The 22639-nt window shown below is 44.7% G+C and overlaps 2 protein-coding genes across 2 annotated transcripts in view; both read right to left on the bottom strand.

Moving 5' to 3' along the window:
* Positions 1-19082, bottom strand: part of rfc4 (replication factor C (activator 1) 4) — a 21579-nt gene extending 2497 nt beyond the window's left edge. The window contains exons 1-8 of the mRNA XM_061683585.1: positions 18907-19082; positions 17666-17791; positions 17412-17490; positions 14977-15056; positions 14728-14847; positions 14391-14534; positions 14188-14308; positions 8602-8727 (exon numbers count right to left, since the gene is read on the bottom strand). Coding sequence (XP_061539569.1) covers positions 8602-8727; positions 14188-14308; positions 14391-14534; positions 14728-14847; positions 14977-15056; positions 17412-17490; positions 17666-17778 — 783 coding nt within the window. The 5' untranslated portion in view covers positions 17779-17791; positions 18907-19082. The remainder of the gene's footprint in view (positions 1-8601; positions 8728-14187; positions 14309-14390; positions 14535-14727; positions 14848-14976; positions 15057-17411; positions 17491-17665; positions 17792-18906) is intronic.
* Positions 19083-20168: 1086 nt separating this feature from the next.
* The window catches only part of orc1 (origin recognition complex, subunit 1), a 51494-nt gene continuing 49023 nt past the window's right edge, over positions 20169-22639 (bottom strand). The window contains 1 exon segment of the mRNA XM_061684290.1: positions 20169-20621. Coding sequence (XP_061540274.1) covers positions 20427-20621 — 195 coding nt within the window. The 3' untranslated portion in view covers positions 20169-20426.

The raw sequence follows: 22639 nt of genomic DNA, 5'->3' as shown, positions 1-22639 counted from the left end.
GAGGATATAGTTTGAAACTCGGGTAGAGAAGCGTAGTCTACTACTCGCTGGAACAAAGTAGCAAAGATATTTTTTTTTATATTGATGAGACCATGATAAGAAAATAAACTCACCCTGAAGCTATCTCGTGTGTCTTGCAGCTTGGGGCTGCGTCGTTCGTAGCAACTCCTTAAAAGTGCGCTTGATTTGCAGTACGGAGCCACTGCTACTTCGTGCACACACTAACTATTTTGTGAGCACGAAGTAGTCGTTTGCGTGTACGTAGTAGCAGCCTGTGTGCACAAATTAGTATTTTCTTTTTCCCCCATGTCTGGGGCTCCGGAGGTCACAATTACAAGTTACCCTGTTGAAAATGTAATAGTAGTGTAACTAATTGCAATGACTTTCGCAAAGTAATATAACTCATTATATTTTCATTACTTTTAAATTTTTTTAATGTCTTGCATCAACAGGACTCTTGGATGCTTCCTTGAAAAAAAAGTGGATTAAAACCATAGATCATTATTTTGGAATTACTGTTACTATTTTCACGACCATAACGCGCACCGTATTAAAAGGCGAAGTCTCAGTTACGGGGTCTATTTCTGCATTGAACACATACATAAGTATTATTGGGTGCAGGCATGGTAAAACATATGCTATCTTAAAACATACGGTGGCATGCATGCACGCTAAAACAATGTATTTAAAAAGGCAGCGGGAGCAAAACTGAGTTCGGTTGTAAAAAAAATAACTCAACGTTATTTTTGGATCAATCCTCATCCACAAATCCATCAAAGCCCTCATCGTCTGTATCTGAAATGAACAGCTGGGCAAGTTCTCCATCTAATAGGCCAAGTTCCCTCTCGTCATTGTCGGAGTCAGTCTCGTTGCCGTGCGGCTCCTCAGAAATGATGCCGGCTTTTACGAAAGCTCGAACAACAGTGCAAGCAGACACGTTAGCCCAAGCATCCACAAATTGTGGCGTAACTCGCCCGGCGCTGCCTCCTAGTCTTAGTAAAACTGTGTTCGCCATCTGTCATCCATCGTTCCCACGCCGCTCGCAACTTCACTTTGAACGCTCTGCTTGCACCGATGTCCAGCGGTTGGAGTTCATTAATCCATTGCTCGAGTTGGTCTTCCAACTCGGGCCACCTCGCCTCGTTCCCGCGGAAACTCAGCTTCGTCTTCTTGACTTGGCACAACTCATTTTCCTGCTTCCTCCCCTTGCGAACCATGGATTAGTTGATCTTGAATTCTCTCGCCCGTGCTCGATTCCCATGTTTCTCCGCGTAACTGATAGCTTGCAGTTTAAACTGTGCTTTGTAAGCGCGTCTCTTCGTATGTGCTGTCGTCGACTGCGGTCAAGCCAGCCGCCCCTAATTTTGTTCATACTAGGCATTGATGATAGGTCGCCAACTCGCGGCGAAAGCCACCTTCAAAATAAAAGCTTCCCAATAATACGGATGTCAGTGCTCTTCGGTTAAGGAATGCAACCAGCAAAGTTAATTTGAGTCTTGAGATACATGAAAAAAAACTTCGTTTACTTCCTACCTTAGGAAAAATAAATGGTAAATGGACTGCACTTATATAGCACTTTATCTACATCATCACAGTGCCCAAAGTGCTTTACAAAGCCTCACATTCACACACACATTCATAAACCAATGGGTGACTGCTGCCATGCGAGGCGCTGCCAGGCCCACTGGGAGCAAATTAATGTTCAGTGTCTTGCCCAAGGACACTTCGACATGCGGACGGACGTAGCAGGGACTCACAAACCTGTTCTACCTGCTGAGCCAAAGCCACTCCAACATAATCCCATTGGTATCGCAGGATAAGTCCAGCTCTGTATGACAGACCACCAAGGACTCCACTAAAAAGAGGTTTGATGAAAATCTGATATTGTATTTCAAAATAAGTCTCTGAAAACTACATATTTTGCTGTCATTACCCCTAACTGAAACAATCTGTTAAAAAAAAAAAAAAAAACTATGGCAGCAGTCACCCATTGGTTTATGAATGTGTGTGTGTGAATGTGAGGCTTTGTACTTTGCACTGTGATAGTGTAGATAAAGAGCTATACAAGTGCAGTCCAGTTAGTTACATATGCCTGAGGAATGGAGGAAAAGTGTGCTGGTGCCCATTTTTAAGAACAAGGGTGATGTGCAGAGCTGTGGAAACAATAGAAGAATAAAGTTGATGAGCCACACAATGAAGTTATAGGAAAGAGTAGTGGAGGCTAGACTCAGGACAGAAGGGAGTATTTGCGAGCAACAGTATGGTTTCATGCCTAGAAAAAGTACAGCAGATGCATTATTTGCCTTGAGGATGTTGATGGAAAAGTACAGAGAAGGTCAGAAGGAGCTACATTGTGTCTTTGTAGATCTAGAGAAAGCCTATGACAGAGTACCCAGAGAGGAACTGTGGTACTGCATGCGGACGTCTGGAGTGGCAGAGAAGTATGTTAGAATAATACAGGACATGTACGAGGGCGGCAGAACAGCAGTGAGGTGTGGTGTAGGTGTGACAGACGAATTTAAGGTGGAGGTGGGACTGCATCAGGGATCAGCCCGGAGCCCCTTCCTTTTTGCAGTGGTGATGGATAGGCTGACAGATGAGGTTAGACTGGAATCCCCGTGGACCATGATGTTTGCAGATGACATTGTGATCTGCAGTGAAAGCAGGGAGCAGGTGGAGGAACAGTTAGAAAGATGGAGGCATGCACTGGAAAGCAGAGGAATGAAGATTAGCCGAAGTAAAACAGAATATATGTGCATGAATGAGAGGGGTGGTGGGGGAAGAGTGAGGCAAGAGGGAGAAGAGATAGCAAGGGTGGAGGACTTGAAATACTTGGGGTCAACCGTCCAGAGCAATGGTGAATGTGGTCAGGAAGTGAAGAAACGGGTGGAGGAAGGTGTCAGGTGTGTTATGTGACAGAAGAGTTTCTGCTAGGATGAAGGGCAAAGTTTATAAAACAGTGGTGAGGCCAGCCATGATGCACGGATTAGAGACAGTGGTACTGAAGAGACAACAGGAAGCGGAGCTGGAGGTGGCGGAAATGAAGATGTTGAGGTTCGCTCTTCGGAGTGACCAGGTTGGATAAAATTAGAAATGAGCTCATCAGAGGGACAGCCAAGGTTCGATGTTTTGGAGACAAAGTTAGAGAGAGCAGACTTCGATGGTTTGGACACGTCCAGAGGAGAGAGAGTCAGTATATTGGTAGAAGGATGATGAGGATGGAGCTGCCAGGAAAGAGAGCGAGAGGAAGACCAAAGAGGAGGTTGATGGATGTCGTGAGGGAAGACATGAGGGCAGTTGGTGTTCGAGAGGAGGATGCAGGAGATAGGCTTACATGGAAAAGAATGACAGCGCTGCGGCGACCCCCTTAAGGGACAAGCCGAAAGGAAAAGAAGAATAAGTGCAGTCCAGTTACCATTTATTTTTCATAAGATATCAAATAAACTACATTTGTTAATGCATCTCAAGATTCAAATGAACCTTGCTGGTTGCATTCCTTAACCGAAGAGCACTGACATCCGTATTATTGGGAAGCTTTATATTTTGAATCATCAAAGCCTAGTATGAACAAAATTAAAATTAGGGGCGGCTGGCTTGACCGCAGTCGACAACAGCATGCTGTCCTCAGTCACGACCGCCTTCCTCTATATAAGCAGCGTGTCGGAAGGAAATGCTCCCAGTCAGTCAAGCGGAGCGCTCATCAAAGTCCGACAACAACATTTACATATTTTGGAACTCTGTGCACACATAAGGCGCCCCGTCCATTTTGGAGAAAATTTAAGAGTTTTAAGTGCACCTTATGGTTGTGAAAATACGGTAACTACATATGTCCTCTTGATACAAATAATAAATTGATGACAAAACATGATGAAATGTAAATGCATAATAAACAATTTTGGGTTTTTTGCAATAATTTGTACAGCACAGGTGTCAAACTTAAAACCCGGGCCCAGATCCGGCCCGCCATATCGTTTTATGAGGTCTGCTATAGCAAACCCTGTGCATCTACCTCATGTTTCTTGCTAAACTCTGTACCAAAATTGAGCCACTGAGAACTACAGTGGGCGAACAAGATTTTTTTTCATGGAGTAATTTATAGTTTTATGGATGCAATACAATTTAGGAGATTTATACCTTGGCAATGATTATTTCTTGCTCATACTCGTTTTTACAAAACTGCTTTTTCCTTGTCATTTTGCAAATATAATGAATTTGATGAGCTATAATAACTCTTTTATCCGTGACTGAGGCACTGTCACAAACTTTCATCGAGGAGATTGGATACTGGACAATAACATCTAGGTTGCCTGAAAGAAATGAAACTAACTTGGATGAGAAAAAATGTTTAGTGCAATATTCGTCTAAGTCCAAACATCCATAATATCTATCAATATTTCATGAATGATGAATAAAATGCAGATGCACAGGCACACAAGCGAAAGCACTACTAACTTACCGTTGTTTCGAGCAATCTCTGAACCACGCTTTCCGGGATTTTGGCCAAGTGCTGAGTGAAATAACGTAGTGCCCCTTATGTAAAGAAATTGTAGCTAAAGCTTTAGTTACACCAGTATTTAATCTGAAAGATTTGACTCTGACTTTTATGACGTTTCTGTGCCTAACTTTCAAATGACAAAAATAGAGTTGGCCCACTGTAGTTCTCAATGCCTCAGTCACAAATTGTCTTCACTTTTAGTAATGTTGAGCTATTGCAAGCAACTTTTTGTTAACAACCCCTGTTTAAAAATCGTGCAATAGTTGAACAAATTATTTTAATTGACTTCTGATTTCAAAAGTGTTATCTGAATCAGAATCATCTTTATTTGCCAAGTATGTCCAAAACACACAAGGAATTTGTCTCCGGTAGTTGGAGCCGCTCTAGTACAACAAACAGTCAATTTACAGAACACTTTGGGGACATAAAGACATTGACAAAAAACAATTGTGCAAAAAGATGCAGAATCATCTTTATTTGCCAAGTATGTCCAAAAAACACAAGGAATTTGTCTCCGGTAGTTGGAGCCACTCGAGTATGACAACACACAGTCAATTTACAGAACACTTGGAGACAGAAAGACATTGACAAAAAAAAACAAAAAAAACAGTCACTGAGCAGTAAAGGGTTGCTAGTTATCTGGTAATGCCGGTAATTAATTTTTTTGGACAATTGTGCAAAGGGCGCTGCGACTTCAAGGAGTGTATGCGGTTTAAAGTGACGAGTAGTGCGATCATCTGGGACAATGTTGGTTGTGCAAATGTTACAGATACTCCTCAATCAGTGTGCAAATGGGGCAGATACTAATCTGCCATGAGTGGCCAGTATATGCAAATAGTGCAGCATGGCGAGACAACTAGTGAGTGCACGAGTAATACATAATTGGCCCCACAGAAATGTGACAACGAACTCAGGTCAAAAACTTTCCAGCTTGTTGTAATGGAATTATAGGTTAGGTGTTTAAGAAGTTGATCGCAAGAGGGAAGAAGCTGTTGGAATGTCTACTAGTTCTAGTTTGCGTTGATCGGTAGCGCCTACCTGAGGGAAGGAGCTGGAAGAGCCGGTGACCGGGGTGCGGAGAGTCCGAGAGGATTTTGCACGCCCTTGTCTTAGTTCTGGCAGCGTGCAAATCCTCAATGGTGGGTAGGGGGGTACCGACAATCCTTTCAGCAGTTTTGATTGTCCGTTGCAGTCGGAGTTTGTCCTTTTTTGTAGGAGCACCAAACCAGACTGTGATGGAAGAACACAGGACTGATTCGATGACCGCTGTGTAGAACTGACTCAGCAGCTCCGGTGGCAGGCCGTGCTTTCTCAGAAGCCGCAGGAAGTACATCCTCTGCTGGGCCTTTTTGAGGACGGAGTTGATGTTGGTCGCCCACTTCAGGTCCTGAGAGACTGTAATTCCCAGGAACTTGAAGGTCTCGACGGTTGACACAAGGCAGCTGGACAACGTGAGGGGCAGCTGTGGCGAAGGATTGAGCGTGTTCAGCTCCAGCTTGTGTCGGCCGCACCACAGCTCCAGCCGCTCCGCTTCCTGTCGATATGCAGACTCGTCACCGTCCTTGATGAGGCCGATGACAGTGGTGTCATCTGCAAACTTCAGGAGTTTGACAGTCGGGTGCGCTGAGGTGCAGTCGTTCGTGTAGAGAGAGAAGAGCAGCGGAGAGAGACACAACCGTGGGGCGCCCCAGTGCTGATGCTGCGTGCGGATGAGGTGGCCTCCCCCAGCCTGACCTGCTGTGTCCTGCCCGTCAGAAAGCTGTAAATCCACTGGCAGATGGCAGGTGAGACGCTGAGCTGGAGAAGCTTGGATGACAGAAGTTCAGGGATGATGGTGTTGAACGCTCAGCTGAAGTCCACGAACAGGATCCTCGCGTAGGTCCCTGCACTGTCAAGGTGTTCTAGGATGAAGTGCAGTCCCATGTTGACTGCATCATCCGCAGACCTTTTCGCTTGGTCGGCAAACTGCAGGTGGTCCAGCAGGGGACCTGTGACACTCTTGAGGTGGTCCAGCACGAGACGTTCAAAAGGACTTCATGACCACAGATGTCAAAGCGACAGGCCTGTAGTCATTCAGACCCGAGATTGCAGGTTTCTTGGGGACTGGAATGATGGTGGAGCGTTTGAAACAGGATGGAACTTCGCACAGCTCCAGAGATCTATTGAAGATCTGAGTGAAGACTGGAGCGAGCTGGTCCGCGCAGACTTTGAGGCAGGATGGGGACACATGGTCCGGCCTGCCGCTTTGTTAATCTTTTGTTGTTTGAAGATGCGAATCACAACCAAGATGGCGCCTTCCAGTGTGGTCGCCTCGGTAACGCGCTCTCTAGTATTGTTTTTGTTTTTGTGTTTTTCGTCCGTCTTTGGAGACCTTACACGACTCACTTACACAAGGGGAGACCTGCTAACCATCAAGGAGGCTACTCCGGACTTTCTGTCACCAACTTTCGCAAATCCGATCAGTTATTTCCCCCGAGTTACTCACCGGAGCGCCGTCCGCGGTTTTTGGCGCATGGAGACGGAAGCGGCGCCACAGAGGGAAGCGTGGTGGCATTCAGGTGAAACTCCCCAAGAGAGGACACAGATTGGCGTTCCCTTCGATCCACCTCGCGAATGTACGCTCCCTACCCAACAAAAGGGACGAGCTTCATCTTCTGTTCAAGACCAGTAAAGACTTCGGACGTTCCGCGGCCATGTGCTTCACGGAGACCTGGCTTTGCGACGCTCTACCCGATGGCGCCTTCAAAAAATGGGCGGCGGGATATGCCTCCACATCAATGGAAAATGGTGTACGGGCGTCACGGAGCTCAGCACACACTGCAGCCTGCATTTGGAGTCGCTGTTTTTGAACTGTAAACCATTCTACTCACCACGTGAGTTTGCATCATTCATACTGGCTGGAGTCTACATTCCGCCTCAAGCTAACACGAACACCGCATTGCTAACGCTCGCCGAACAAGTCAACGAAATTGAAAAAAAAAAAAACACCCAGACTCACCCCTCATTATTCCCGAGGACTTTAACAAAGCTAAACTCAACCACGAACTCCCTAAATACAAGCAGCACATCGACTGTCCTACCAGGGAAAATAATACTTTAGACCACTGCTACACTACGGTAAAAAACGCATACCGTGCTATACCGCGTGCAGCCCTGGGCTCGTCTGATCACTGCTTAATTCACTTAACACCGACGTACAGGCAAGAACTTAAATGCGCGAAGACTACAGTGAAAACAGTGAAAAAGTGGACCAATGAAGCCAAGATGGAACTTCAAAGCTGTTTAGACTGCACAGACTGGAGTGTCTTTGAAAATTCAGCTGGCAGCCTGGATGAATATACGGACACTGTCACATCCTTTATCAGTTTCTGTGAAGATGTGCGTGTACCAACAAAATCATTTCGCACATTCAACAACAACAAGCTAAACTTAAGCAGCTTCGCCAAGCTAAGGAGGATGCATATCAGAGCGGGGACAGGGCCCTGTATAATCGAGCTAGAAACCAGCTGACTAAAGAAATTAACATTGCAAAGAGGAACTATGCAGCAAAGTTGGAAAAACAGTTTAGCGCAAACGACTCTAAATCAGTCTGGCACGCATTCCAATCGCTGACTAATTACAAGCGACGGTCCCCCCATGCTGAGAACAATAGCACACTAGCCAAGGACTTGAATACATTCTACTGCAACACTGATGGTAAGGTATTTGCTTAGCATATCTACCAAATAGTCAAACGTTTCTTGGTTGTAATCTGGGTTTGGACTTGTGTGCAGAGGTATCTTTTCCCTGTGGTTGCATTGGGTTTGGTTGCTTTCCTCTCATTCATCATTAAAATAAACAATTTTTTTACTTTGTAGTTGATTATATACATCTGCGCCTGCTAAGAATGTTAAAACATTGCCTGTACAGTTGAAAATGTTTTTATGATGAGAAGAGTTTAACCATGAAAAAGGATTATTTCCTCGACTTCCTATGGAGAAGTTTGGGTTCCACATCATGCAGCAGATGAATGTTGAGTTTGCTGTCTTACCTTGAGCCAGCACAAGACCAAGAAGAGCTAAAAAATAAATAAATAAAAAAATAAAAATAAAAAAATGACTTCTCACCCCCGCTATCTCGATGACAGCAAGTTCTGTGATCTCATTGTTGACATTGAGGCGGGCAGCACTCTGGAGGAAGGTGATGGCTTTCCGCAGATCTCCCTCTGACACCTTCACTAGTGCTAATATACTCTAGATCGATGGGCAACACACATCAAATAAAAATTAGAAAAACTAAACCATTGCATACGCACGTAGCACATGAATAAATCAACACAGAGTATAAATTAGGGGTTGAATGACTACAGTGTTTTTGTATTCAACGCTCAGGTGATGACAGTTGAGTCGTCGTCGACTAATTGTTGACATTGATATTTTTCTCAACTCGCTGGGTGCGGTAATATAAATATATTAAAAATATAACCCCAAAAACCCCTATGACGTCAGGACGTTTTGCCTTGCCCAGAGGCCGGTCACCCGGGCCCCCCTCTGGTGCAAGAGCTCAAAGGGGAGCGCTCGGTGGCCGGGCCTGCACACATGGGGCCTAGCCGGAAACAGCTCGAAAGGGTAACGTGGGTCCCCCTTCTCAGGGGCTCACCGCCTGTGGGAGGGGCCATAGGGGTCTGGTGCAGTGTGAGCTGGGCGGTGGCCGAAGGCAGAGACCTTTGCTACAGAAGCTGGCTCTCGGGAGGTGGAACATCACCTCTCCGGCAGGGAAGGACCCTGACCTGGTGTGTGAGGTCAAAAAGTTCCGACAAGATGTAGTCAGGCTCGCCGCCACACACTGCTTGGGCTCTGGTACCAGTCTTCTTGAGAGGGGTTGGACTCTCTTCCACTTTGGAGTTGCCCACGGTGAGAGGCGGCGAGCAGGTGTGGGTATACTTATTGCACCCTGGGTCGGCGCCTGTTCATTGGGGTTCACCCCGGTGGACGAGAGGGGAGCCTCCCTCCGCCTTCGGGTGGGGACACAGGTCCTGACTCTTGTTTGTTCTGATGCACCAAGCAGCAGTTCAGAGTACCCACCCTTTTTGGAGTCCTTTGAGGGGGTGCTGGAGGGTGCTCCCACTGGGGACTCCATCATTCTGCTGGAGGACTTCAATGTTCACGTGGGCAATGACAGTGAGACCTGGAGGGGCGTAAGGGGGGAGGAATGCCTCCCCGCCCCCAGTCAGAACCCGAGTGGTGTTCTGTTGTTGGACTTCTGTGCACATCACGGATTGTCCATAACGAACACCAGGTTCAAACATCAGGGTGTCCATACGTGCACTCGGCACCATGACACCCTCAGCCGCAGTTCGATGATAGACTTTGGTCGTGTCATCGGACATCCGGCCGCATGTCTTGGAGACTCTGGTGAAGTGAGGGGTGGAGCTGTCAACTGTTCACCACCTGGTGGTGAGTTTGCTCAAGTGGTGGGGGAAGATGCTGGCAGGCCCAAAAATATTGTGAGGGTCTGCTGGTAAAGTCTGGCAGAATCCCCTGTCAGAAGGAGTTTCAACTCCCACCTCCGGCAGAACTTCACCCATGTCCCGGGGGAGGCGGGGGACATTAAGTCAGAGTGGACCATGTTCCGCGGCTCTATTGCTGAGGCAGCAGACTGGAGCTGTGGCCATAAGGTGGTCGGTGCCTGTCGTGGCGGCAATCCCCGAACCCGTTGGGGTATACCAGCAGTGAGGGATGTCTTCAAGCTGAAGGAGTCCGATCGGGCCTTTTTAGCCTGTGGGACTCCTGAAGCAGCTGATGGGTACTGGCTGGCTAAGTGTAATGCAGCTTTGGTGGTCAATGAGGCAAAAACGCGTGCATGGGATGATTTGTTGAGGCCAGGAAGAACGACTTCAAGGAAATTCTGGTCCACCACCCGGCGTCTCAGGAGGGGGAAGCAGGACACCATCAACATTGTATATAGTGGGGATGGGGCACTGCTGACCTCGACTTGGGACGTTCTAAGTCAGTGGGGAGAATACTTCGTACACCACCGACACGCCTTCCCATGAGGGAGCAGAGTCTGGGTTCTCTGAGGCGGGCTCTCCTATCTCTGGGGTTGAGGTCACTGAAAAAAAAGCTCCTCGCTGGGAAGGCCCTGGTGATAGATGAGGTTCGCCCGGAGTTCCTATAGGCTCTGGATGTTGTGGGGCTGTCCTGGTTGACACGCCTCTTCAACATCACATGGACATCGCGGACCGGGTCTCTGGTTTGGCAAACTGGGGTGGTGGTTCCCCTTTTTAAGAAGGGGGAGGGGAGGGTGTGTTCCAAATACAGGAGGATCACAGTTGTCAACCTCCCTGGTAAGGTCTATTCAGGGGTGCTGGAGAGACGGGTCCTTCGGGAAGTCGAATTTCAGATTCAGGAGGAGCAGTGTGGTTTTTGTCCTGGCCCGTGGAACAGTGGCTTAGCTCTACACCCTCGACAGGGTCTTTGAGGGTGCAAGGGAGGTCGCCCAACCAGTCTACATGTTTTTGGTGGACTTGGGGAAGACTTCCGACCGTGTCTCTCGGGGAGTCCTGTAGTGGGTGCTTCGGGAGTATGCAGTACCGAACCCCCTGATACGGGCTGTTCGGTCCCTGTACGACCGGAGTCAGAGTTTGGTCTGGATATCCGGCAGTAAGTCAGACTCGTTCCCGGTGAGGGTTGGACTCGGCCAAGGCTGCCCTTTGTCACCGATTCTGTTCATAACTTTTATGGACAGAATTTCAAGGCGCAGCAGAGGCATAGAGGGGGTCTGGTTTGGTGGCCTCAGTATTGCATCTCTGCTTTTTGCAGATGTGGCTCTGTTGGCTTCACCAAGCCGTGATCTCCAACACTCACTGGAGCAGTTCGCATTCTCATCCCGGCTGGGATGAGAATCAGCACCTCCAAATCTGAGACCATGGTCCTCAGTCGCAAAAGGGTGGCGTGCCCTCTCCAGGTCGGGGATGAGATCCTGACCCAAGTGGAGGAGTTAAAGTATCTTGGGGTCTTGTTCACGAGTGAGGGAAGAATGGAACGCGAGATCGACAGGCGGATCGGTGCGGCGTCTGCAGTGATGCAGACTTTGTATTGGTCCGTTGTGGTAAAGAAGGAGCTAAGCCGAAAGGCAAAGCTCTCAATTTATCGGCCGATCTACATTCTTACCCTCACCTATGGTCACGAGCTGTGGGTCGTGAGCGAAAGAACATGATCCCGGATACAAGCGGCCGAAATTAGTTTCCTCCGCAGGGTGTCCGGGCTCTCCCTTAGAGATAGGGTGAGAAGCTCGGTCATCCGGAAGGATCTCAGAGTGGAGTCGCTGCTCCTCCACATCGGGAGGAGCCAGATGAGGTGGCTGGGGCATCTGATTTGGATACCTCCCGGACTCCTCCTTGGTGAGGTGTTCCGGGCATGTCCCACTGGGAGGAGACCCCAGGGGCGTCCCTGCTAAAGCTACTGCCCCCGCGACCTGACCTTGGATAAGCGGTAGAAAATGGATGGAAGTTAAACGTTCATAGATTATTACATTCAGGGCCCACAATTTAAATAATTTCAGATATTTGTTTATTTTTAAGGCGGCACCGGTGAACGACTGGTTAGAGCGTCTGCCTCACAGTTCTGAGGAGCGGGTTCAATCCCCGGCCCCGCCTTTGTGGAGTTTGCATGTTCTCCCCGTGCCTGCGTGGGTTTTCTCCGGGCACTCCGGTTTCCTCCCACATCCCAAAAACATGCATGGTGGGTTAACTGAAGTCTCTAAATTGCCCCTAGGTGTGAATGAGAGTGCGTATGGTTGTTTGTTTGTTGTTTGTGCCCTACGATTGGCTGGCAACCAGTTCAGGGCGTACCTCGCCTCTGCCCGATGATAGCTGGGATAGGCTCCAGCACCCCCGCGGACCCTTGTGAGGATAAGCGGCTCAGAAAATGGATGGATGGATGTTTATTTTTACAAAATTTGGGCTTCCAGCTCATAAAACCCACGAAATTAGGAATTCAAAAAATTTGAAAACTGAAGAAATCACCATTCAGCTTTTGTAAGGAAAAAAAAAAAAAAAAAAAAAAAAAAAAAAAAAAAAATCAACTAGTGTCACATTGAATCAATCAAAATATGGTACTTTGAAAACGATGTGAATCTTCAATTATTGGTTGGGAATCCCTTTGCTTTAATCACTGCCTTGATGCGCCGTGGCATTGAGGCAATCAGCCTGTGGCATTGCCTGGGAGTTATGGAAGCCCAGATTTCCTTGATGCTTGTTGTCAGTTCTTCTTTGTTTTTGGATCTGGTGCCCCTCATTTTGCTCTTGATAATACCCCATAGATTCCCAATGGGGTTTAGATCGGGTGAGTTGGCTGGCCAGTCAAGCACTGTGATCAAACCAGGTTTTGGTGCTTCTGGCTGCATGGGCAGGCGCCAGGTCCTGCTGGAAGATGAACTCTGCATCTCCATACAGATCCTTAGCAGAAGGAATCATGAAGTCATCCAAAACATTCTGGTCGACTGTTGCTGTGACCTTGGATTTACAGGTAAGAAGTTTACCAACACCTGCACTGGACATTGCACCCCAAATCATGACTGACTGTGGACATTTCACACTGGACCTCAAGCAGCTTGGGTTCTGTTCTTCACCAGTCTTCCGCCAAACCCTTGGACCCCAAATGAAAGGCACACTTTACAGTCATCGGAAAAGAGGACCTTGCACCAATGGCCAACAGTCTAGTTGAGACACTTCCTACGTTGGCTCAGGCGCAGAAGTGGCTTAACCCGAGGAACCCGACAGTTGTACCCCATCTCCCGTATGCGTCTGATTGTGGTGGTTTTTGAAGCTGTGACTCCCGCCTCATTCCACTCTTTCTGGATCTCTGCTAGATTCTTGAACCTTCGCTGTTTGATAATCCACAGAAGACCACGGTCATCTCTTTTGCTGGTGCATCTTCTCCTGCCACATTTTGTCCTTCCACTAGACTTTCCATTGATATGCTTGAACATTTTTTTTTTTTTTTTGTTTTGTTTTTTTAAATACGACTGAACAACAACCATCATTAATTTCTTTATGTTTTGTTTAATGATAATGCTTTTCTGAAATGCTTGACAGTTTAATGTGAATCCTATTAAAATTAAATTGTGTTTCACCGGGTCCTAAATGTTTTCTTAAAAGAATTGTACACATCTTACAAATTCTGCCTGAGTAATCAAACATGAGCACAAATGTGTGTTTTCTCATTTTCAATAAAAGTAGGGCTGAGATTTTCAAAATAAGAGCAAGTAAATAAAAAGAAAGTGTGTGTTCAAATAAAGTGCTTAACTTTAGAATAATTCTTTGAAAAAACAAAACACAGATAATACTTCATGTTTTGATCACATGGATAGAAGCAAAAATATGCATTATAAAAAAATGCATTATACATAGGAATAAATAGTACAACAGTAATCGACTGTCTTGCAAGGACTTTCAAAACTGCATACTCCCTTTTTAATTGCTGTAATAAACAGCTTCACAGTGTGAGCTTAATTATGTAACCCAGTTGATATAAGGTTTCTTCCTTAAGAGAATTATTTTTCATAGTTCAAAATAAAAAAAAAAAGATACGGGGAAAAAAAGTGCAATTATTCATCTTGGTCTCATTTTTCACCTGAAAAACCTAGTATTTTAGCATTTTTATGGAAGTTTTTTATTCATTACAGGTTGACCATCCTTGCATTTCTATTACCTCTTTTGTGTACTTAAGGTTCTCCTTCCCACAGATCTCTAACAAACGGTCTTCTTGGACCTGGTCAGCAAGTGGTTTAAAACGAAACTTGGAACATCTGGAAGTCAAGGGCTCAATGATCCTACAGGATACACAGACATTCAGTTACATTGATAACAATGGACATGATGTTTTTGTTTGGCTGTGATGAGGCGGGTGCTCACCTACTGATGTAGTTACAAATAAGACAGAAACGTGTGGTGCGGGACTCCTTCTCCATTGTCCTCCTGAGCGCAGCCTGAGCGGGTGCAGTCATGGAGTCAGCTTCATCCAGGATGATGAGCTTAAAAGGAGGACATGGCTTCCCACTACAAATGCAGCACACAGCAGGCTTGTGGAACACCACAGGGAAATTTAGGCTCAAAACATTGTCATGAAAAAGGTGTCCAAGGCCCTACTGTCGGTGTAAATTGTACAAGATGTACACACACACACACACACACACACACACACACACACGTTTTACATTTTTCCATGTTGTGAGTGTGTATGAATTCTCACTCTGGCAGAGTCCCTGCTACAGTGAGCTGAGCAAAGTTTTTGACCTTTTCCCTGATGACCTGAATGCCCCTTTCATCTGAGGCATTGAGCTCAAGCACCCTCTGCTTGTACAGTTCTGGACTGGATAAAGGAAAAGAGAAAAACAGATCAGGCAAAAGACAGCAGTCAAAACGAAAGAGCTGGTTTTCAAATCCAACTAACTTGCAACCTATGTTTACCCCTGAAAGCGACAATAAACGCTCCACTCACCCATAAAGTTCTCTCGCAGCAGCTAGTATAGTAGAGGTCTTTCCTGTACCAGGTGGCCCATAGAAGAGCAAGTTTGGAAGCTAAATTGGGGACACAAGCATAATAGGCAAACATTTGTTTTTGAATGGTAGAACTCTCTAAAAAGATGGCGCCTACCCGTGTGGACACCTCGGTTACGTGTTCTCTAGTATTGTCTATGTTTTTGTGTTTTTCGTTCGTCTTTGGAGACATTACGCGACTCTCTTACACAAGGGAAGACCTGTTAAACATCAGGGAGTCTACCCCAGACTTTCTTTCACCAACTTTTGCAAATCCGCTCAGTTTTTTCCCCAAAATTACTCACCGGGGCAGCGACTGCGGTCTTTGGCGCACGGAGGCGAAGGCACAGAGGCAAGCGAGCCGGCATCCAAGTGAAGCTCCGCGAGAGAGGATACAGATTGGCGTTCCCGTCGATCCACCTCGCGAATCGATGCTCCCCACCCAACAAAATGGACGAGCTTCATCTTCTGATAAAGACCAGTGAAGACTTGGGACGTTCCGCCGCCCTGTGCTTTACGGAGACTTGGCTTTGTGAGGCTGTACCGGACGGCGCCGTAATGCTTCCCAGGTTCCATCTTCACCGGGCAGACCGCATCATGGAGTTATTCGGGAAAACAAAAGGCGGCGGGATATGCTTCCATACCAATGAAAAATGGTGTATGAACATCACGGAGCTCAGCACACACTGATGCCTGCATTTACAATTGCTGTTTTTGAACTGTAAGCCATTCTACTCGCCGCGTGAATTTGCAACTTTCATTCTCCCCGGTGTTTACACTCCGCCTCAAGCTAACACGAACGGCGCACTGCTAACGCTTGCTGCACAAATAAACAAAATTGGAAAAGAAAAACACCCAGAGTCACCCCTCATTATCCTCGGGGACTTTAACAAAGCTAAACTCAACCACGAACTCCCTAAATACAAGCAGCACATCGACTGTCCTACCAGGGAAAATAACATTGTAGACCAGTGCTACACTACGCTAAAAAACGCAAACCGTGCCAAACCCCGTGCCGCCCCTGGGCTCGTCTGATCACTGCTTAATTCACTTAATACCAACATACAGGAAAGAACTTAAATGCTCGAAGCTTACGGTGAAAACAAAAGTGGACCAATGAAGCAAAGATGGAACTTCAGAGCGTTTTAGACTGCACAGACTGGAGCGTCTTTGAAAATTCAGCTGACAGCCTGGATGAACATACGGACACTGTCACATCCTATATCAGTTTCTGTGAAGAGGTGTGTGTACCAACAAAGTCATTTCGCACATTCAACAACAATAAACCGTGGTTCACTGCCAAACTTAAGCATGCATATATATATATATATATATATATATATATATATATATATACACATATACACGCGTATACACACGCGCGTATACATACTAACCCGTATGTATACGCATGGTGGGTTGGCGTTAGAATTAAGACGGGGTCCTTGTATCCACTGTCAGGAATCCCTGTTGTTGAAGAAGAAGATAGCGTTGGGAGATGCTAACGGCCACATTCACACCTCCATATAAAGTCTGTGGTATATAAATCCAAGGCGTTATTTCTTCGTTTCGATACAATGGATTGATTATCTTTTAAAACGATTTCAATTTGATATATTTTTTGCCCGGAAGGCTAATTAGCCGAGGACAGATCAATCCAATTCATCATAGGAATATAAATCGATTCATCAATATAATATATGATGTATATAGTATCAAGGAAAAGGTATTTTGAGGTGTGCATCTTTCGTTTTATTATCGCCCAGCCCTATTAAGACACATTTTAACGAACCGTCATAGGCGCTAAATAGCAAAACTGAAACACCCACGGAGCACGCCACCTCATCGTTGGTGGCACCTCCGCGCTTCATGCAAATCTAATCGAATAAAAGTCCCGAACCTACTGTATAATGTCCATTACATTTGGACATAGCTTGAAAGGCTAAGGAGCAGTAGACTGGACTCGAGACCATGCTCACCATCAAAATACATTTGAAAATCAAATTTTGTTTGCATTTTCACAGATTATATCCAAAAATTAAAAATTAAAGTGATATTAGTATATTATGTTATGGGCTCAGTTATTACATTTGCAAAGAATAACCATAATAACCAGCCAAAAGTAATTATGTTCTAGGTTCAGGACTTTTATTACGTTAAGGGACCATTACATTTTTTTAAAAAAGGGTACATTTATTACATTACAGGCTGTTATTATGTTCTGGGCTTCTTCAGGCCAGCACTGCAATGGCTGTCAAATAATGTACAGTGTTGACAGAAGTGGGGGATGTGGAGTAATATTTGGTGAACGTCATTTGTGTGTTCTGAAAAGCGTCATTTTAACATCTGCGTGCGACACAGTGGGTTCGTTATCATGAGGAACGTAAATCAACTTACATCTGCTCCTTCCAGTGACTTCTTCAACACTGCTACAGCTTCTTCCTGAAAGGCGACTTCGTCAACGCACTTTGGTCGACTAGGATAAAACGCAGAGCCAGAAAATATCCATTTTAGCATTCCGTGTACTGCTGTTAAAATGTTCACAACACTGTTCCAAAAATACTGACATTTCAAAATGAGTCTGCAATTAATGCATGACACCGTGTAGGAAGATACATTGGAGAGATTTCATTGTGGGGTTTGAGACATACTATTTTTCAACCCATGGAGTAAGCTTGGCTTTCTTTATGCTGGAGCCTGGAGCGCACTTGTCTTTCTGAGGTCGACTTGTTTGAACTGTTGCTCCTTTCAAAAACGCTTGCATGATTCGGTGTTTTCTACAAAAGGAAGTTCAAACAGCAAAAGAAGAAGGTAGAACACAGATGAGCAACAACCGTTAACTTCGTAGACATTTTTTTTTTTGGTCCTGTACGGCTGTTATGTCAAGCAGAATGGAGCATCTGTATCCCTTTTACACCAGAACAGTTTTACTGTCACAGCGGCGTTTTTAAGCGGCATCTGTGGTTCCTCAGTATTATAACGGGTATTTGTTGAGAATCAGAGTCGATCAGTCGAACAGAACAAAAGTTCCCAGAAGGGAGTGAGAGAAGAAGACAAAAGACAAAGCACTAACTGTAAACAAGATGAGAAAAGTAAATCCTTACATATCTAGAACAATGAAACATTAGACATGAGTGTCTACGGGGTTGCCAGGCACTGCTGCCTGACAGTCAAATCCCACCCACCCAAGACCCACCGTCCCCCACAGATGGGTGTGTGTGATGCATTAAACTCTCAAATCAAATCTTTCCCCATTGAAATGCCATTCATCTTTTTCCGCCCCACAAAAAATTGCAACATGGAGTGCTCCACGGTATTGTAGTTTATTTAAAAACCAAAACAAAATTCCATGATTAAATCAAATATAAATAAATAATAGTTTACACGCCCGAAATGGATTTTTGAGGCCAATGCAGATTCCAATACTTGCCAGATTTTTCAGATCATTGATTAATTTTTTTTTTTTTAATATCTCATTTTGCAGTGATTTTTCACATGACAGAAAAATTGCCATCGCAAATTGTCCAAATGACAATTGAGTTTTTTTTTTTTTTTAAATCAGCATTTGGTTTGCGTGCACACGAAGCCGCCCGAGGAAATTAAGCGTTTAAAAAAAGAAAACATATTAGATGGAAAGCGTCAGGGCTTCGAGAGGCTTCATCTGGCCATCACTACCGGAACCAGTTTATTCGACACAACGGACATAAACGGTTGATGATTACATCGGCCGCTTTTCTCTCCCAGCCCTCGCAATGACCCGTAAGACCATCGGGAGAATTGCTGGAAGATGACTTCAAAAACTATGCCAACAATTATCACCCAGCTCACTTGCCTATTGCGAACCAAGTCGAAAACATGAGCCGCACGTTAGCATTTCATCAATTTCCCTTACCTGAAACGATGCAGTGCAAACTCCGACTTTGAATTAGCCCAGCAGCTTGTTTTATGTTCGTTTGTTGTTGTTGTTTTTTCTTTTTTTAGGAGGGAGTATTTATTGGATGATATAAGTCACTAAGATGCTTTTAGCTTGTGACTTGCTACTCAGGAAGAGGATATTTTCCCGCCCTGGTGACAACTTCCGGTGACGGATTTTTATAAAGCCAATCAAATGTTGATTCCAGTCATAGATATGAAAACGAAAGCAGTCCGGGTAACCGTCGTGCTTACGCGGTGGCCATGTTGGTAAGGTCGATGTCCCCATCAAAGGCAATGCATGGACATTGAAATTTAGTCTTCCTCATTTCCCCACTCTTCGATCAACGCCAAAGCGTCTGCTATCAATACATAGCATTTGAAAAAAAGGACTCGGAGTCTAAATATTAATGTATACTTTAAAAATATTGTTTCATTTTATCTACATCATTTAACTAATTATTTAATAAGATAAATTAATTAAAAACAGAATAAAATGAATAAACATGAAGAAATTTAAACCAATAAAATTATTAATTCCCAATTTAAATTGTATTATTTGTATATGTATATATATATATATATCCATCCATTTTCTCAGCCGCTTATCCTCACAAGGGTCGCGGGCCTGCTGAAGCCTATCCCAGCTATGATCGGACAGGAGGCGGGGTACACCCCGAACTGGTTGCCAGCCAATCACAGGGCACATACAAACAACCAACCATTCGCACTCATATTCACACCTACGGGCAATCTAGAGTCGTCAATTAACCTATATGTGTGTGTGTGTGTGTATATATATATATATACACATATATATATACACACACATATATATATATATATACACATATATATATACACACACACACACACACATATATATATATATATATACATATATATATACATATATGTATATGCCACACATTGGAAAGATGTCCAATTCAAGGTCATGTGACAGAGTGGTAAACATGCCCCGGCTTTTTTGTAACATGCTATGGGTGTCAAATTCAGTATGAGTGAATATTGGGGGGGGGGGAGTCAGTTTCAACATTAAATAGCTTTTCTTTGTAGTGTATTCAATTGAATATAGGTTGAGAAGGATTTGCAAATCATTGTATTCTGTTTTTATTTACATTTTACACAACATCCCGACTTGACTTGGGCTTTGCACATACTGTAAATGTCAGTGACACTTTTGGATTTTGCTATCTTTACTAATAACGATTTCTACCGCGGTAAACACATGTAAACTTTATTAAGAAACGTTTCATTCAACGAAAAGACAAACCAGTAAGGATAAATCACATTGTAACAAACAGGAGGAAAATACAACCTTGCAATTACACAGTAAAAACATATCTGTGGGCAAACTACAACAATTTTTTGTTGATGCAAGAATACAGCCTCGCTCATGTTGGGCAAAGGCAAGATGTGACGATTAAAAAGCTCAACTTCATCTGACAAAATATAAAAAAAATAAAGAGAATCACTTCTTCAGTCAGACTTCAGGGCATAGAGAATGTCGTCTTGGCTAACATTAAGGCGGACGCGCTGCAGGATACCGAAGCGACTCGTCTCGAGCAGTAACAACCTGCAGGCTCCCAGGCGCTGACAGACCGCAAGAACCTCCGATACGCCGATCGACTGCAGACCCTCCACCCGACACAGAGCCTGGTGCTGTAGAAATACCTGGAGGGTACACAGAAGCGTTGCAACTGTTAATTCATTGACAGCTAATGCAGTTAGCCCCAAAAATCCTGACCGTGTAAAGCCTACTCGTTACCATGGCGACGACAACAATAATGGATCGCGCCGTGTGTTTATAAGAACAAAATGGGGCAAAACGTGTGCTGGTGGTCACCGGTGCTCGGGAGAGAACATTCGTTTAAGGCTTGCTTGAGGTATGTTCACGTACCTTGAATACGATACCGTTCGCAAGCAGGCAACAAAACATTATGTAGCCTAGCAAGCTAGTGCTAGCACTCACGGTTGTAAGTCATTATTTCTGTCAAGTTGTAATGTTGGTTTGACCTGACTGATTAGAATCCACGATCTGACTAGAGCAGTGATTTCCAACCTTTATGGAGCCAAGGAACATATTTCGCAATTGAAAAATCTCACGGCACACCAACAAACAAAAATGTCACCAAAAGTGGATACATTAATTGCTGCATTTCCTTCCTGCCATCTCATAGAAAACCATTCATTTGTTCTGTCTGTCACTTTGCCTCACTGGCATACATGGATGAACAAAGATACATTATTTATTGTCAATATACTTTTTGAGCAATTAAGTACATAAGTATGTATATACAGTAAATGCACAAGTCATTTAAATAGACAATGTTCCATCTTGTGATCGGATCGGTGATCGGTTGTCGGTTTTTTAAACTCTGATCGGTTACAGGCCCCAAAAATCCTGATCGTGTAAAGCCTAGAAATTAATTGAGGGATGTTTAGGTTATTGAAAAAAATGACAATGTCATTTTTTTCCGGCTTATTATGGGATGAATATAAGCTACTGTAGTGGTTGTAAACTATATCAATAACCTGTGGCGATTGAGTAAATTTGCCATTTGAATCTTGGACAGATGTAATGAGTGTTTTTTTCTTAGTTACGTCGAAGTAGGTTTCCGAGAAATTTTCCTGATTATTGTGCTCTAAATCAGTGTACCTTAGCTGTTGTCGTAGGAACTGCGTTCTTTTTTTCAAATTAGTTGTTGTTTAGCATTATGAAGTTGGTTGCTAAGTAGGTCTGTCGGATGCATTGCATTGGGGACTTTAACAAAGCTAAACTCAACCACGACCTCTCTAAATACAAGCAGCACATCGACTGTCCAACCAGGGAAAGTAACGTAGACCACTCCTATACCACGCTAAATAATGCATAGCGTGCTATCCCCCGTGCTGCTCTGGGCTCGTCTGATCACTGCTTAATTCACTTAATGCCAACATACAGGGAAAAAAATTAAACGTGCGAAACCTATGGTGAAAACAGTGAAGAAGTGGACTAATAAAGCAAAGATAGAACTTCAAAGCTGTTTAGACTGCACAGACTGGCGTGTCTTTGAAACTTCAACTGGCAGCCTGGAAGAATATACGGACACAGTTACATCCTATATCCGTTTCTGTGAAGAGGTGTATGTACCAACAAAGTCATTTCGCATGTTAAATAACAAGAATCCTTGGTTCACTGCCGAACTTAAGCAACCTCGCCAGGATAAAGAGGACGCCTATCGAAGTGGGGATAGAGCCCCGTATAATCGTACCAGCTGACTAAAGAAATTAACATGGCAAAGAGAAATTATGCAGTAAAAGCTAGAAAAACAGTTCGCTAACGACTCTAAATCACTCTGGCATGGATTCCAATCTCTCACCAATTAGAAGCGACCATCCCCCCAAGCTGAGAACAATAAAGTACTCGCTGACAACTTCAACGCCTACTGCAGATTTGAAAGGACACTTTCGCACCCCACACCCACCCAGCCGCAACACCAACCACCATCACACCTCTCACCCCCCCCTTCTGCTTTGACCATCCACGAGACGTATCTTCAAACAACAAAAGATCAACAAAGTGGCAGGCCCAGACCTTGTGTCCCCATCCTGCCTCAAAGTCTGTGCCTCAGTATTCACACAGATCTTAAATCTCCGGAACTGTGCGAGGTACCATCCTGTTTCAAACGCTCCACCATCCCAGTCCCCAA

This window comes from Phycodurus eques, chromosome 8 (genome assembly GCF_024500275.1).
Source record: "Phycodurus eques isolate BA_2022a chromosome 8, UOR_Pequ_1.1, whole genome shotgun sequence".
In the NCBI taxonomy this organism is placed as follows: Eukaryota; Metazoa; Chordata; class Actinopteri; order Syngnathiformes; family Syngnathidae; genus Phycodurus; species Phycodurus eques.
Note: the sequence above shows the minus strand (reverse complement) of the source record. Positions and strands in the feature narration are given on the sequence as shown.